This window comes from Giraffa tippelskirchi, chromosome 3 (assembly GCF_054371585.1).
Source record: "Giraffa tippelskirchi isolate mGirTip1 chromosome 3, T2T-mGirTip1v1.2.pri, whole genome shotgun sequence".
Classification (NCBI taxonomy): domain Eukaryota; kingdom Metazoa; phylum Chordata; class Mammalia; order Artiodactyla; family Giraffidae; genus Giraffa; species Giraffa tippelskirchi.
In genome coordinates, this window is record NC_137277.1 from 98,774,899 (window position 1) to 98,790,585 (window position 15,687).

Consider the following 15,687-nt stretch of genomic DNA (forward strand, 5'->3'; position numbering starts at 1 on the left):
CTAGTGGCTAGGAAAACTTAAGTTCCTTTACAGACAAAATGGAAGGGAGACTTAGACTTGGCAAAGTATTCAAGATTCTGAGAACTGAGGAGGAAGTAGACATACAAGTATAAGAATTTTCTTTCAAGGTTAATGAGAAGTGATGGTGAGATGGGATTGAGAGGGAAGGAGATAGATGGGGTCAAGTGGTAGAAGACTGAGAGAGACCAAAGGCATGCTGAGAAATATGGAAATGGAAATGTGGAAACCATGGTTAGTAAAATTTAAGAGTTTAAGATCTTGGAGTGGTAGAGTTTTGTGTGATAGAATCCAGCATGTGGCCTAAATGAAATCAAGGAGAAATAAAAGGCCAAGTGGTAATTAAAAAAAATTAGGACTCGAGGTTGCCCAAGTGTAAGACAAAAGGAAACTAATAAGAAGGATCCTTGCAAGTTTAAATGAAAATTCAAGACAACTTCCTAGTCTTTGGAATTAGTCCCATGCATGTGTACCTTCTGTTATTAGTGAGTAATAAATCAATTCATTCAGCAGATACCTATTATATATCTACTCTGTACAAGACATTGTTTTAGGTATTTGGGATCTGTTACTGATTCCTGTATGTGACAATACCAGCTTATAATATTATAATGTTAACTAACTTGTTTTATACATCGTGGTGTGAAAAAGTCTTACACTACCTAAATTATGTTCAAATCATTGAGTTCCTTGAGGCTCGGGATTATGTCTTATTTATCCTGTATGCTACTACTAAGCATAGCACCTGTGCTTAATATGAACTTAAATATGTTCATGAAATGTCTGAATTACTAGAAACTTTTGAATAAAGAAGAGAATAATTCTGGAAGGTTTTTACATGTAATTAGTAGCTGTTTGTATAAAAAGTGTGGAAAAATAATATTTAAATTATTAATATATATAGAATTACAAAGACATTTAATGAGAAAGATATACTTTTTCATATCACTGACTTCTATATTGCTATATAGGCAAAATTTAGTAAAGATTATTAAATGTAGTGTGAAAATATTTCCCTTCAGTGGTATAACTTTATCCATGTATAGCAAAGAAAGTCTCTAATGTGTGTTCTTAATAATGCATAGTATCACTATAATCAGTATAATATGGGCCTGATCTTCACTAAATACTAAAAATTTATTTAAAAAAATAAAAATTAAATTTTTATCACTAAAAATTTAAATAATCTTTGTGATGCCATAGCAATACTCTTAAAAATAGTGATACTTGAGTAATTTCCCTTTTTTTCTAGTAGCAGACTCTTGTTTTGTTTTGACTTAATTTTAGTGCTAATTGCAGTCTAGAATTCTGATTACATAAAAAGTACCAAATTCACAGATTTTCTGTTTAGGCTTTGATAAACAAAAACTAAATACTTCTACAAAAGTGAACCTTTTCTTATCAAAAAGGAATAAATAGGTCCTATAGATTCCATTGTCATGTGAGTACTTTCTATGCTTTAATTATGTTCACCAGGAGTTTTCTAAAAAGGAATAAGAAAATAGAGTAAAGTAGCCTCTTCGTAATTTTGTCAAGCATAGATATAACTCTGTGTACAAACTACCTTTTTTCCCATTTGAATCTACAGTGAGTAAAGCTCATATTTTGTTGAAATCTTATATTCAGCTCTTTCTAACTATCACATTTTTTAGAGTTAGAAAAAGAATGATTCATGTTGGTGTTTGACAGAAACCAACACAGTTCTGTAAAGCAGTTAACCTTCAATTAAAAACTAAATACATTTTTTTTAACAAGTACCTTTTTATTATCAAATTGTGTAAAATTGATTCTTAATTATTGCTGCAAGAGTGACAGTTGCATTTAGATATTACTCATGTTTTTGGTTCATGAGACTCCAAGGTTTAAGCTCATTTATTTCTTCACAATAAGAAAATTAACGTTCTGACTATACATCTAAGAATCTGCCTGCTAACAATTAACTTCTATTGTAGAAATATTTCTATCAGTTTTTGATCCTTTATAATTTCAATCTGTTCTGAGTTTTTATAATGTATAGTTTAGAGTTTACCTCACAAAACTTTTTGTATTAAATCACTGCTATTAATACATATATATAATTGACAAATATAATTTAAGAATAAATATAAGTTAAAAATGATTCTTAAATCTACAAACTGAATGTTCAGTTCATCTTGTTTATCAAGAGAACTAATATAGAAGAAAATGTAACTGACCACAGTATGCTTATAAATAAGCAGTTGATTAAGGACATGTGATTTCAGAAGTTGAATCGATTAGTGAGAATCGGGGATTTTACAGGCAATCACATGTGAAAATAAATAATGGTTCTTAATGTTATATATAGGCTCATTTTTTTAGAGAAACTAGCTGGGTCTTTGAGAATTCTATTGCCCGCCCACCCCACCCCCCAAAAAATTTAAATAATCTTTGTGATGCCATAGCAATACTCTTAAAAATAGTGATACTTGAGTAATTTCCCTTTTTTTCTAGTAGCAGACTCTTGTTTTGTTTTGACTTAATTTTAGTGCTAATTGCAGTCTAGAATTCTGATTACATAAAAAGTACCAAATTCACAGATTTTCTGTTTAGGCTTTGATAAACAAAAACTAAGATTGGCTGACTAAGAAAATACATCCAAATTTGTGTCCTTCCCTGCCCTCCTCCCTCACAGTTTTATTTGTGGGCCTTACTTGTAAAGACTCGGAGTATCTTCCCTATAAGACCTACTAACTGCTTTGTAATAGTGGGACCTCAACCTTCAATCAGAATTTTTTACCTTGAAGGCTGGTTGATGTAAGATATACTTGATATAATCATCTGTTTAAATCTTACTACTTAAATGAAAATACAGTGTTATTTCAATGAAGAATTTAGGGCTTATATCAGTCAATGAGAGTACACTCTGATCTCTTTGATGACTTCCTCTTAGTTTTCAGAGAATAAAAAAGCAAAGAGGAGAAATTTTGTTGATAACTAAATGATAACAAAAAGTATACTTATTTTTAAGTTGCATTTTTTAATTTACTTCAAACATATTGTATTCAAACTATATTGCAATGCATAGCCAGGTCTGATGTAAACAGGATCATAAGGAAGCCTTATATTTTTTTTAACACAGAGCACAATAGTTTTCACACAGTAAATTATGGTAGCCTAGAGTGTGAGTTTTGATATTCTGCTTTCATACTATCAAATCAGGAAACTTAATTATTTCCTGGAAGTAAAAAGAAGATTTCCAAGTATTAACAAATCTTCTGCCAAATCCCTACAAAGAATGAAAAATACATTGTGTTTTTGATTGTTTAACGCTGCAACTTCAGGTTATGACACTTAGTACTAGATTCTCTTTAGAGTAAATATAGAGATTGAAAAAATCACATTTGAATTTAATATGAACTTACTATCACAATGTTAAAAAATGTTTTTTATATTGATCACTACTTGTTTGGCCACCTCATGCGAAGGGTTGACACATTGGAAAAGACCCTAATGCTGGGTAGGATTGGGGGCAGGAGGAGAAGGGGACGACAGAGGATGAGATGGTTGGATGGCATCACCGACTCGATGGACATGGGTTTGGGTAAACTCCGGGAGTTGGTGATGGACAGAGAGGCCTGGCGTGCTGCATGCAATTCATGGGGTCGCAAAGAGTTGGACACGACTGAGCGACTGAACTGAACTGAACTGACCCTTGAATGCATTTAGAAATAAATTAGTAGGTTTATTTATTAAATTCTTATGCTCTTGGATGTATTGCTTTATCAGGCTAGAAATACAATCCTTTTTGGCATCAACTCTCCTCACCTAAAGATGTTGGATAGAGACCATAGGTTCAGTTCTAGCACATGAAAACTAGGAACTCTTTGCCTAGAGTATATGACAATTTGAGTAATGACTTTGTGACAGATTCTGGATTTATTTTATTAATTTTCAACTTTGTATTAATAGGATGTTTTTTTAATCTTCCTTATTATGAGTAAAAATTCCTGATAAAATATTAATGTACATGTATTAGCAGAAAGTTTGCCTCATTTTTGCAAGTCAAACTTTATAATTCATGAAAATTACTTACTTAAAGCATCATTCTCAATCTCAAAATTATAAGTAAAGTTATTTGACTTATTTTTAGAGTATATTTGTGTTTCTAGAAACATCTTATTCTGTAGGGTTTGAAGAACAGAAATGAAAAAGAAAAAAGGTATAATAGAAATTTAATAGATAAACTATAAATTTTAACACACTATGAATGCTGAAATCAGATAAATCTCGTCTGTTTTTATAATACAACTTTAAGTGTGTTTTTTTCCCTCCCAGGACATTTATTCAGAGCAGCTGGGGATCAACCGTTTAACCTGTCCACAGTGTCGAGTGCCTTCCCAATGGTCAGCCACCCAGTCTTTGGTCTACATTCAGCCAGCTCAGGGCATTCAGAATTTGGTGGTTTGGGGACACTTGGTACACCCACAGCCTTAGCCGCCCATCCCCAACTAGCGTCTTTTCCAGGTAAACATCTATTACAAACAGTGTTCAAGGAAAGGAAGAAAGCTTGAAAATGTGCAAGCAGTAATTGTTTATTAAACTGAACAAAAAGAATAGTCTTTTGCCTGGTATATTAAAGCTCATGTGCAAGAATTAACACAATCCTTTTTATCATGTGCAAAATAATAAAACACACTGTGTGTGTTGTGTGGCAATGCAATTAACTGGTTATTCAAATGCTAAGCTAGAAATAAAGGCATCTGTTGCAAAAGTGAATAATTAAGCCAAGTTTTTATCATGATTTTTATTGAAGTAGAAAAGTATATGTATTAAAAGTATAAAATTTGATTAATTTTTCTCAATTTTACTTGGTTTTTTAAAAAAATTATTTAACTTTCAGTGAAAAACTTAAGTCCAGTTCCTATAATGAATACACTTTTATTTTGAGTTCTCATTTCTCTACGTTTGTAAGTAAGGTGAGCTTGGCTCTTAAATTTCTATTTTTTTCATATTTTACTTAAACAACCATAGATTTGCACCACTTACATTGGAGGGAGACCAGAATTATTCCAGATTATGAGGATTCAGGAGTTCAGTAAGACACCAATTAAAGCTTAACTTAGATAAACATGCTATAATTTCTCGTTATATTATTTTGGAAGTCTAAGCTTTAATGTGTTTCCAGTGATTAATTTTATCTTAATAAATTTTAGTTAAGGATACAAGATTTAGTGTTACTATTAGAGCATAATTCAGACACAAGTAGATCTGAATTTAAATTGGGCCTGTTACCTTTCAGCTGTGTGACCTTGATTGAACAAGTAATCTGACCTCTCAGCTTCAGGTTTCTCATGTGAATAATGAGGATGATAATAATAATAATAATAGTATCTACCTCTGAGGGATGTTGTGAAGATTAAAAGAGATAATCCATGTCCAGTGCTGAATGCAGTGTTCAGCATACATAATTAGTACATAATGGTAGCCATCATGATTCTTTCTCTTGTTAAGAGTTTCTTTAAAAGGAATCAAGTATCTTGTTTGATGGAAAGATTGTTAAATATATATTTAATATGACTCATTTTTTGAGTCATATTATTTCTTTAATTCAGAAAGGGGATGGTGAGGAGGAACAATGTGTCTAGAAAGTTAAAAGTCAAACTAAGGCTTGACATTTGCTTTAAAAATACTAATAGGAATTTATTTTAGGCAGTTCTGAGCACGGTTGCTTAGCAAGATGAGTATTCAGTAGATATTTGCTGAAATACAGGTTGCTGAATAAAAAATTAAAATAGGCAATAGAAATATAGTTGCTAATATCTTAAATTTTAAAAATTGTTTTAACACAATTTCTTATATTTGATATAGTTTGATATATATATATAGTATTAATTGCTTTTGAGCATTTCTAAACCACAATGTAATTATTGAATTATTAAAGTCAATTATCTTCTGTACTGAAAACATGGTTAAACAGTTGTAAAGAATTACTCATCTCAACTTCAGTAATGTTGGTATTTCCACTGTATGGAAAAAATTTGATAACTTCCCTAATCTATATAAGCTATTCATTTATTGTACAAAGTTCTTTGAGCATCTACTACGTTCTGTGCACTAGGCTAAGCACTTAGGTGTACACTAACATAGTCTATGTTATGTTTCTTATAGCTTTTAGAAGATGGATAAATAGAAAATTATAAGATAGAGTCTTTAGTGGCAAATAACAATATGGCTGTATAAGCATACTTTTTTGCCAAGAGAATATCCTTTGTTTTAGAGGACTCATTTGTTCATTTGTTTAAGTTGCACATCTTATATAACTTAAATTGTCTATAACTGGTTTTATTTAAAAGGGTAACCAAAATGCAAAAATTTTTAAATCACCTACTAAATAAAAACACACAAAAAAGAAATTACCAGGAATTTTAAATCAGGAATAGTTTATTTTTAAATATTACACACTTCTAAACTAGTGTGCATTCCAGATGATTAAATCAACATGAAAATTACTTAATGGATATTAGTATAATAAAATTATTTCCATTTTATATTGAAATAGTATTTCATGAGAAGTTCTTTTAAAATATTTATAATTTTAGTCATTATATTTTTATATTGTATTACTATGGATTTTTGTGAAGTATTTGGCTCTATCAACTCAGGGAGATTTTTAAATTCTGCTGTCTTCTAGGTTCAAATTGGGTTTCAGTATATCCTCTGAAATAATAGACTCTTTCAATGGAATATGACTAGTGTTGTTACCATGCAGTTACTGCCTTTGAATATATTTAGAAATTCATCATGTTCTGGTTTATGTAATCCTTATTTTGTAAATTTCATTTATCAACAAGGTAGTTTGTGACTAAGTTTTTTTTTTCTTAATTCGAAAAAGAAATAAGTTCATACTTAACAAAAATTCTGTAATACCCATGAAATATTAGACATTTTTGAAGCTTGTTTTCAGAAGTGCTACCATTTTCATCTTTTTATTTGATCTTATTTACTTGAATTTATAACATGTTCATTTTCCAGTTGTGTTTTTTTTCTAATCTCTGTTGTGTGCTTATTTATCACTGACATTCTAAAGTACATTTTTATGGTTTTTTTCTGAGTTTGATTATGTCTAAAATATTTGAGTCTTATTATACTTTGATTACCTTACCAATTTGTTGGTTGTTTACAAAGTCTGAACCTTCAACTGTATTGCTTAATTATAGACTCTATTTTAAATAATATGAATATTTCAGGAAACTGGTATTTCCTTTTTTATCAGCTAAATAGAACCAAGTTTTCAAACCTATAAAGAGCAATAGTTTCCGGCTGTGCTGATACAAGCCCCAAAACATAGTTTTTCTTTCTATCTAAATACAGTTCTTTCATCTTAACAGGAGATAAATGATTGATAGTTTTGTATAGTTATTCTTGGTTCAGTTCTCATCATTCAGGCACTGCTGAATATACATTGGTGTCATTTCACTAGCAGTGACTTCCTGCAGTGCAGTAGAATAGCTTTTGCAGTTTTCTGCTTATATTGTTTTTTAGACATTTCAGAGTGTCAGTTACCATGAACATTTCACTTTCTTTTAAGCTAGACTTTTGTCTTTAGATAATGAAGATGCACATAATTTTGCATCTTGTTTTAATGAAGAGATGTTCTTAGAAAAGCTTTCAAGACCATATAATACAATACATTGACAATGTTGAATTTTCCCATACTCCATTATTGGGATTTTTCCTCTAATTTTCTGTGATTATCAAGTCTATGAAAAATGTACCATATCTCTTGGAAGATTAGCCTGAAAGGTAGTAACTGACTTAGTAATCTAGCTGGTTAGCTATTTAGAAAGTATTCTTTCCAAGATTTTAGATGGGGCAATATAAGACTGTCCTTTGATTTATTTCAGATTTCTTTTTAATCTTAACCCTTCCCTAAATAATGTATTCTATAAAATTTGGCTTCTCTGATTTTCTAACAGTTTTAACTAAAAGCCACTGTTTGAATAGCTAAACTGCATTCAATGATAAGACATTATTATCTGTAATTTGTAAGAGGAAATATAAATAAAATTCAGGCTTTTAAAATTAACCTTAAGGAAAAAAACTTTATATAAATCTTGTATAGTTTAATGTGACAACTTGTTTTTGGAAATCTTTGAAGCACTTTTCATTTTTAGACCAAAAAAAAAAAAAGACGTTGATTTTTGCTACCTCTATTGTTTTGAGTATAGACGTTTTCTTCCATAAATGTATTCAAGATATGCTGAATTACAGTGGTGTTTATATTATTATTTAAACCATTTGATTTATCAAAGCCAGATTTTTGTTGTATATAATTTAAGGAAATTCTTAACATAGATTGTAGATGGTTGCCTTACATTCTAAGGTTGTGAAATAGATTAAAATAATCTTAAATACTCTTTCTTTGCTAATTTAGAAAAATGATGCAAGTCATCAAAGAGTTAAATAGTTCTTTAATATTAATTTCAGTTTTCCCATTTTATTTTAAAAACTATAGACTACCTTTGTTCTTCATAAACTTGAATTCATAGAAGCTGCTAAGTGAAGAACCTTGGATGAGCAGAATGATGAATGTATAACTTCTAATCAGTTATCTTATAATTAGAAAGATGATCAGAACTATATGTAATTCAGCAATTCTGTTCCAAGATAAAACCTGAAAAATTTTTTCAGTAATAAAATATAAAAAGCACTGTTAAATTAACTAGGAAGTTAATCCAAATATTTTTGCGTGTTTGGTTTTGAGGTGCAGAATGGTGGCGAACAACAGATGTTCATACACGTGCAGGGGCAACCTTCTTTCCACCATTACTGGGAATTCCACCACTGTTTGCTCCTCCAGCCCAGAATCATGATTCTTCTTCATTCCATTCAAGAACTTCTGGAAAAAGTAATCGAAATGGTCCTGAAAAAGGTATCCATGTTAGCTTGAGTGAAGTATTATCCTTCATTTCAGTACCCATTTTCAGTAGAGTTCAGATTTAGAAACAGTTGTAAAGCATTGTGCTAGACACTTTCACATTGTCTTGTTTAATCTTTATAATAACTCGGTGTGATTGAAAGTGTTCGTGTTTTGCAGCCAAGATTAAATAAATTATTCAAGAAAGTACTGTTTACGTGTTGACATTGCATAGCAGAATTTAACCCAGGTTTTAACTCCCAACTCCACTGCTTTTCCTCTGTGTTTCATTACCTCCCTTATGTTGCTCAATAAAATATATTACTTCTTCTGTAATTAAGCATTAAATTTATATGTTAGCACACTTTTTTTCTTTTACATTTTCGTTAATATTTCATAGTTGATAACTGTTGTTAGAATACATTTGCAAATTATAATACCATTTTAGAGGGTTTGTTATTATCTTTCTTTTCACTTAAGTAGATGTTTGGGGAGTTTGCCCTGAAAGAGGGAATAGTTGTATTTAGTTACTTTTCTAAAGTTTTTTTAATTGAAGTAAAATTCACATAAATGTAAAATTCACCATTTTAAACAGAACAATTCAGTGATGTTTAAGGCACTAATAGTGTTGTACAACAACCACCTCTATCTAGTTTCAACACATTTTCATCACCCCAAAAGGAAACTTCATACCAGTTCCTCCCTATTATTTCCTCTTTCTGGCAACCACTAGCTTGCCCTCTTTCTCTATAGATGTACCTGTTGTGAATATCTCATATAGATGGAATTGTACAGTTTGTGTCTGGCTTATTTCACTTAGCATAATGTTTTTTAGTCATCCCCATTATAGCATATGTCATTATTTCATTCCTTTTTATGCTGAATAACATTCTCTTGTATAACCATATTTATTTTAACTTTCAAGGTGTAAATGGATCAATAAATGGAAATAGTACATCATCTGTATCTGGTATCAACACATCTGTACTGTCCACTACTGCTTCAAGTTCTGTGGGACAAACTAAAAGTATAAGCTCAGGTGGAGGAAATAGAAAATGTAATCAGGAACCAAACAAAACCCAGCCTTTGGATGCTAGAGCTGACAAAATCAAAGATAAGGTAAGTTAACCTTCAGGGGATAAATATAACAGATCTATATAAGTATTCTAAAGTCAAACCAACAGAATCTATGGAATAATTTTTTATGATTTACTAACTCCTGTTTTTACAGATATTTATTTTTATCAAGTAGTTTTAGTATTAAGCATCTAAAAAATTAAAAATATCAGCACCAGTATCAATAACACAAATAGTCATCATTCAGTTCAGTTCAGTTGCCTACTCATGTCCGACTCTTTGCAGCTCATGGACTGCAGCACGCCAGGACTCCCTGTCCATCACCAACTCCCAGAGTTTACTCAAACTCATGTCCATCGAGTCAGTGATGCCATCCAACTGTCTCATCCTCTGTCATCCCCTTCTCCTCCTGCCTTTAATCTTTCTCAGCATCGGGGTCTTTTCAAATGAGTAAGTTCTTTGCATCAGGTGGCCAAACTATTGGAGCTTCAGCTTCAGCATCAGTCCTTCCAGTGAATATTCAGGATTGATCTTCTTTAGGATGGACTGGTTGGATCTCCTTGCAGTCCAAGGGACTCTCAAGGGTCTTCTCCCACACCACAGTTCAAAAGCATCAATCCTTCGGCATGCAGTTTATTTATAGTCCAACTCTCACATCCATCCATGACTACTGGAAAAACAATAGCCTTGACTACATAGATGGACCTATGTTGCCAAAGTAATGTCTCTGCTTTTTAATATGCTGTCGAGGTTGTTCATAACTTTTCTTCCAAAGAGCAAGTGTCTTTTCATTTTATGGCTATAGTCACCATCTGCAGTGATTTTGGAGCCCAAAAAAATAAAGTCTGACACTGTTTCCATTGTTTCCCTATCTATTTGCCATGAAGTGATGGGACCAGATGCCATGATCTTAGTTTTCTGAATGCTGAGTTTTAAGCCAACTTTTTCACTCTCCTCTTTCACTTTCATCAAGAGGCTCTTAAGTTCTTTTCACTTTCTGCCATAAGGGTGGTGTCATCTGCATATCTGAGGTTATTGATATTTCTCCAAGCAATCTTGATTCTAGCTTGTGCTTCATCCAGCCCAGGGTTTTTCATGATGTATTCAGCATGTAAGTTAAATAAGCAGGGTGACAATATACAACCTTGACATACTCCTTTCCCAATTTCCAACCAGTCTGTTGTTCCATCTCCAGTTGTAACTGTTGCTTCCTGACCTGCATACAGATTTTTCAAGAGGTAGGTTAGGTGGTCTGGTATTGCCATCTCTTTCAGAATTTTCCACAGTTTGTTGTGATCCACACAGTCAGAGGCTTTGGTATAGTCAATGAAGCAGAAGTAGATGTTTTTCTGGAACTCTCTTGCTTTTTCAATGATCCAGTGGATGTTGGCAATTTGATCTCTGGTTCCTCTGCCTTTTCTAAACCCAGCTTGAACATCAAGAAGTTCACAGTTCACGTACTGTTGAAGCCTGGCTTGGAGAATTTTGAGCATTACTTTGCTAGCGTGTGAGATGAGTGCAATTGTGTGATAGTTTGAGCATTCTTTGGCATTGCCTTTCTTTGGGATTGGAATGAAAACTGACCTTTTCCAGTCCTGTGATCACTGTTGAGTTTTCCAAATTTGCTGGCATATTGAGTGCAGCACTTTCACAGCATCATCTTTTAGGATTTGAAATAGCTCAACTGGAATTCCATCACCTCCACTAGCTTTGTTTGTAGTGATGCTTCCTAAGGCCCACTTGACTTCACATTTGTATTCCAGGATGTCTGGCTCTAGGTGAGTGATCACACCATCATGATTATCTGGGTCATGAAGATCTTTTTTGTATAGTTCTTCTGTGAATTCTTGCCACCTCTTCTTAATATGTTCTACTTCTGTTAGGTCCATACCATTTCTGTCCTTTATTGTGCCCATCTTTGCATGAAATGGTCCCTGTTATCTCTGATTTTCTTCAAGAGATCTCTAGTCTTTCCCATTCTGTTGTTTTCCTCTATTTCTTTGCATTGACCACTGAGGAAGGCTTTCTTATCTCTCCTTGCTGTTCTTTGGAACTCTGCATTCAAATGGATATATCATTCCTTTTCTCTTTTGCCTTTAGCTTCTCTTTTCTCAGCTATTTGTAAGGCGTCCTCAGACATCCATTTTGCCTTTTTCCATTTCTTTTTCTTGCAGATGGTCTTGATCCCTGCCTCCTGTACAGTGTCAAGGACCTCTGTCCGTAGTTCTTCAGTCACTCTATCAGATCTAGTCCCTTGAATCTATTTGTCACTTCCACTGTATATTCATAAGGGATTTGATTTAGGTCATACCTGAATGGTTTAGTGGTTTTCCCTACTTTTTTAATTTAAGTCTGAATTTAGCAATAAGGAGTTCATGATCTGAGCCACAGTCAGCTCCCATTCTTGTTTTTGCTGACTGTATAGAGCTTCTCCATCTTTGGCTGCAAAGAATATAATCAGTCTGATTTCGGTATTGACCATCTGGTGATGTCCATTTGTAGAGTCTTCGCTTGTGTTGTTGGAAGGTGTTTGCTATGACAGTGCGTTCTGTTGGCAAAAGTCCATTAGCCTTTGCCCTGCTTCATTCTGTACTCCAAGGCCTAATTTGCCTGTTACTTCTGGTATTTCTTGACTACCTACTTTTTCATTCCAGTCCCCTATAATGAAAAGGACATCTTTTTGGAGTGTGTCATTCTAGAAGGTCTTGTAGGTCTTCATTGAACTGCTCACCTTCGGCTTCTTCAGGGTTACTGGGAGGGGCATAGACTTGGATTACCGTGATATTGAATGATTTGCCTTGGAAACGAACTGAGATCATTCTGTCGTTTTTGAGATTGCATCCAAGTACTGCATTTCGGACTCTTTTGTTGACGCTGAGGGCTACTCCATTCTAAGGGACTCCTGCCCACAGTAGTAGATATAATGGTCATCTGAGTGAAATTCACCCATTCCAGTCCATTGTTCATTGATTCCTAAAATGTCAATTGTCACTCTTGCCGTCTCCTGTTTGACCACTTCCAATTTACCTGGATTCATGGACCTGACACTACAGGTTCCTACGCAATATTGCTCTTTACAGCATCAGACTTTACTTCCATCACCAGTCACTTCCACAGCTGGGTGTGATTTTTGCTTTGGCTCCATCTCTTCATTCTTTCTGGAGTTAGTTCTCCACTAATCTCCAGTAGCTTATTGGGCACCTACCAACCTGGGGAGTTCATCTTTCAGTGTCCTATCTTTTTGCCTTTTCATGCTGTTCATGGGGTTCTCAAGGCAAGAATACTGAAGTGGTCTGCCATTCCCTTCTCCAGTGGACCACATTTTGTTGGAACTCTCCGCCATGACCCATCCATCTTGGGTGGCCCTACAAGACATGGCTCCTAGTTTCATTGAGTTAGACAAAGCTGTGGTCCATATGATCAGATTGGTTAGTTTTCTGTGACTGTGGTTTTCAGTCTGTCTGCCCTCTGATGGAGAAGGATAAGAGGCTTATCGAAGCTTCCTGATGGGAAAGATTGACTGAGATCTTGTTCTGATGGTCAGGGCCATGCTCAGTAAATCTTTAATCTAATTTTCTGTTGATGGGTGGGGCTGTGTTCCCTCCCTGTTATTTACCTGGGTCCAAACTTTAGTGGAGGTAATAAAGATAATGGTGACCTCCTTCAAAAGGTCCCATGCATGCACTGTTCCACTCAGTGTCCCCAACCCTGCCGCAGGCCACCGTTGACCCACACCTCTGCTGTAGACTCCTGGACGCTCACAGGCAAGTCTGGGTCAGTCTCTTGTGGGGTCACTGCTCCTTTCTCCTGGGTCCTGCTGCGCACAAGGCTCTGTTTATGCCCTCCAAGAGTCTGATTCCCCAGCTCTGTGTAAGCTCTGGCAGCTCTATGGTGGAGTTAATGGCGACCTCATAGATAAGGTTTATTGGGAAGTTAACACATACCAGTTCGGCTGTAATTGCTTTGCATATAATATCGATTTCAGCCCTTTCTATACACCTAATGAGGCAGGTACTATTATTGTAAATCGAGAAAAAGAGTCCCCAAGTAGTTGGCCATTAAGTGGTTAGGTTATGAAGTCAGACAGGTTGACTCCACAGCCCATGCTTTAGGAAAACCAAAACAAAAAACCATTTATTATGGAAAATTTCAAAATGCACAAGAGACAGAATAGTATAATTATCCTGTGTACCCATTATTCAATTTCAGCAGTTACCATCTCATGGTCAATTTTATTTCATCGTAACCCCAACTTTGCAGGTTAGCAATTTAATGCTTCTCAGCTCTGAATTCTCCTTTCCCAGTTGGCACAATGTTAGATATTACAAATAGAGGGCCCTGGAGAAACACTAGAAGAGGAGAGGGCTTCTCTTCTTGGTCCAGGTGTTCTTGGTCTTATGCTGTGGCTGCCAGTGAATAGCTTCCTCGCCAGCTGGCAGCTGTCCTGCCACTTGTGTTCAATAGACCCAGTAGTGCACACCATTTAGTGAGTTTCACTGACATCCCAGCAGGCAGCTTATTAGTGAGTTTTGCTAGCATGCCAGTGGTTACTTTTCTAGCTAATTTTCTGCCACCTCTACTTGTAGATTCCTAGCAAGTTTTTCTGGCACTCCAGCAGGTGGTATTTCCTGTATGCCAACGTTGATCTGTGATGCTTCATGAGTTTCTCTGCCGTCCAGTGGGCAATATTCACATCCTTTCCAACAAATACTCCTGCTTGGACCTCCTGACTAAACTTGTCTGCTATAGAAGCAGTATCAGGAATAGAGTGATAGTGTGCAGATTATACGTGGTAAATTCACTCCAGCATTCTGGACACTATTAAGTCTTTGGATTTCCTCTTCCACATCGTCCTAGGAAGTTGTGACACTTCAGCTATACTAAATATAGTCCACCACTGCGTCCGTATTTCATTCACCCTACTAAGTAAGCTGAGAGACCTCCAGCTACGTGAACCAACACATTATATCCAGAATTTCTAGTAAGTGCACCTGTATCAGTGAATTTGGACTGCTTCCATTTGTAATTTCTTCTTGAGTGAGAAGTCTTGGTTTATTCTGAGTTCAAGCCCTAGCATCAACTATAAACATTTTGGAAAGACAGATAATAACTAGAACATTGCCTTTTTGTCTACATTTTATAAAAACCACTCTCAGGGCCTAACATTTCTGAGGGCAGAGAGTCAAAAGTTTGTGATCCTATTATACAGAGTAAAGTGAGTCAGAAAGAGAAAGATAAATACTGTATTCTAACACATATATTTGGAATCTAGAAAAATGGTACTGAAGAATTTATTTACAGGGCAACAGTGGAGAAACAGAGAATAGACTTATGGACATGGGGAAAGGGGAGGGGAGGGTGAGATGTATGGAAAGAGTAATATGGAAACTTTCATTACCATATGCAAAATAGATAGCCAACTGGAATTTGCTGTATGGCTCAGGAAACTCAAACAGGGGCTCTGTATTAACCTAGAAGGATGGGATTGGGAGGGAGTTTCAAAAGGGAAGGGATATGTGTATACCTATATGTGATTCACATTGAGGTGTGACAGAAAACAGCAAAATTGTATAAAGCAATTATCCTTCAAAAAAATAAATTAATGAAAAAGAAGTTTGTGATCCTGTAACATCACTTTCTCTATTATCTCAGCTATAATATGAGGGGATTGAGAAGCTTCTGACACACCACATTAAGAGCAAGATATGTGTAGC

The 15,687-nt window shown here is 34.5% G+C and overlaps 1 protein-coding gene across 8 annotated transcripts in view; it reads left to right on the plus strand.

The window, feature by feature from the left end:
- BAZ2B (bromodomain adjacent to zinc finger domain 2B) overlaps positions 1-15,687 on the plus strand; it is a 414,086-nt gene that overhangs the window by 267,757 nt on the left and 130,642 nt on the right. For 5 of the 8 annotated variants that reach the window (XM_081582779.1, XM_081582781.1, XM_081582783.1 and 2 more), the window contains exons 6-8: positions 4,315-4,503; positions 8,744-8,911; positions 9,822-10,015. In XM_081582779.1, the coding sequence (XP_081438905.1) occupies positions 4,315-4,503; positions 8,744-8,911; positions 9,822-10,015 (551 nt within the window). The remainder of the gene's footprint in view (positions 1-4,314; positions 4,504-8,743; positions 8,912-9,821; positions 10,016-15,687) is intronic. The other 3 variants (XM_081582778.1, XM_081582784.1, XM_081582785.1) reach the window with 1 other exon arrangement.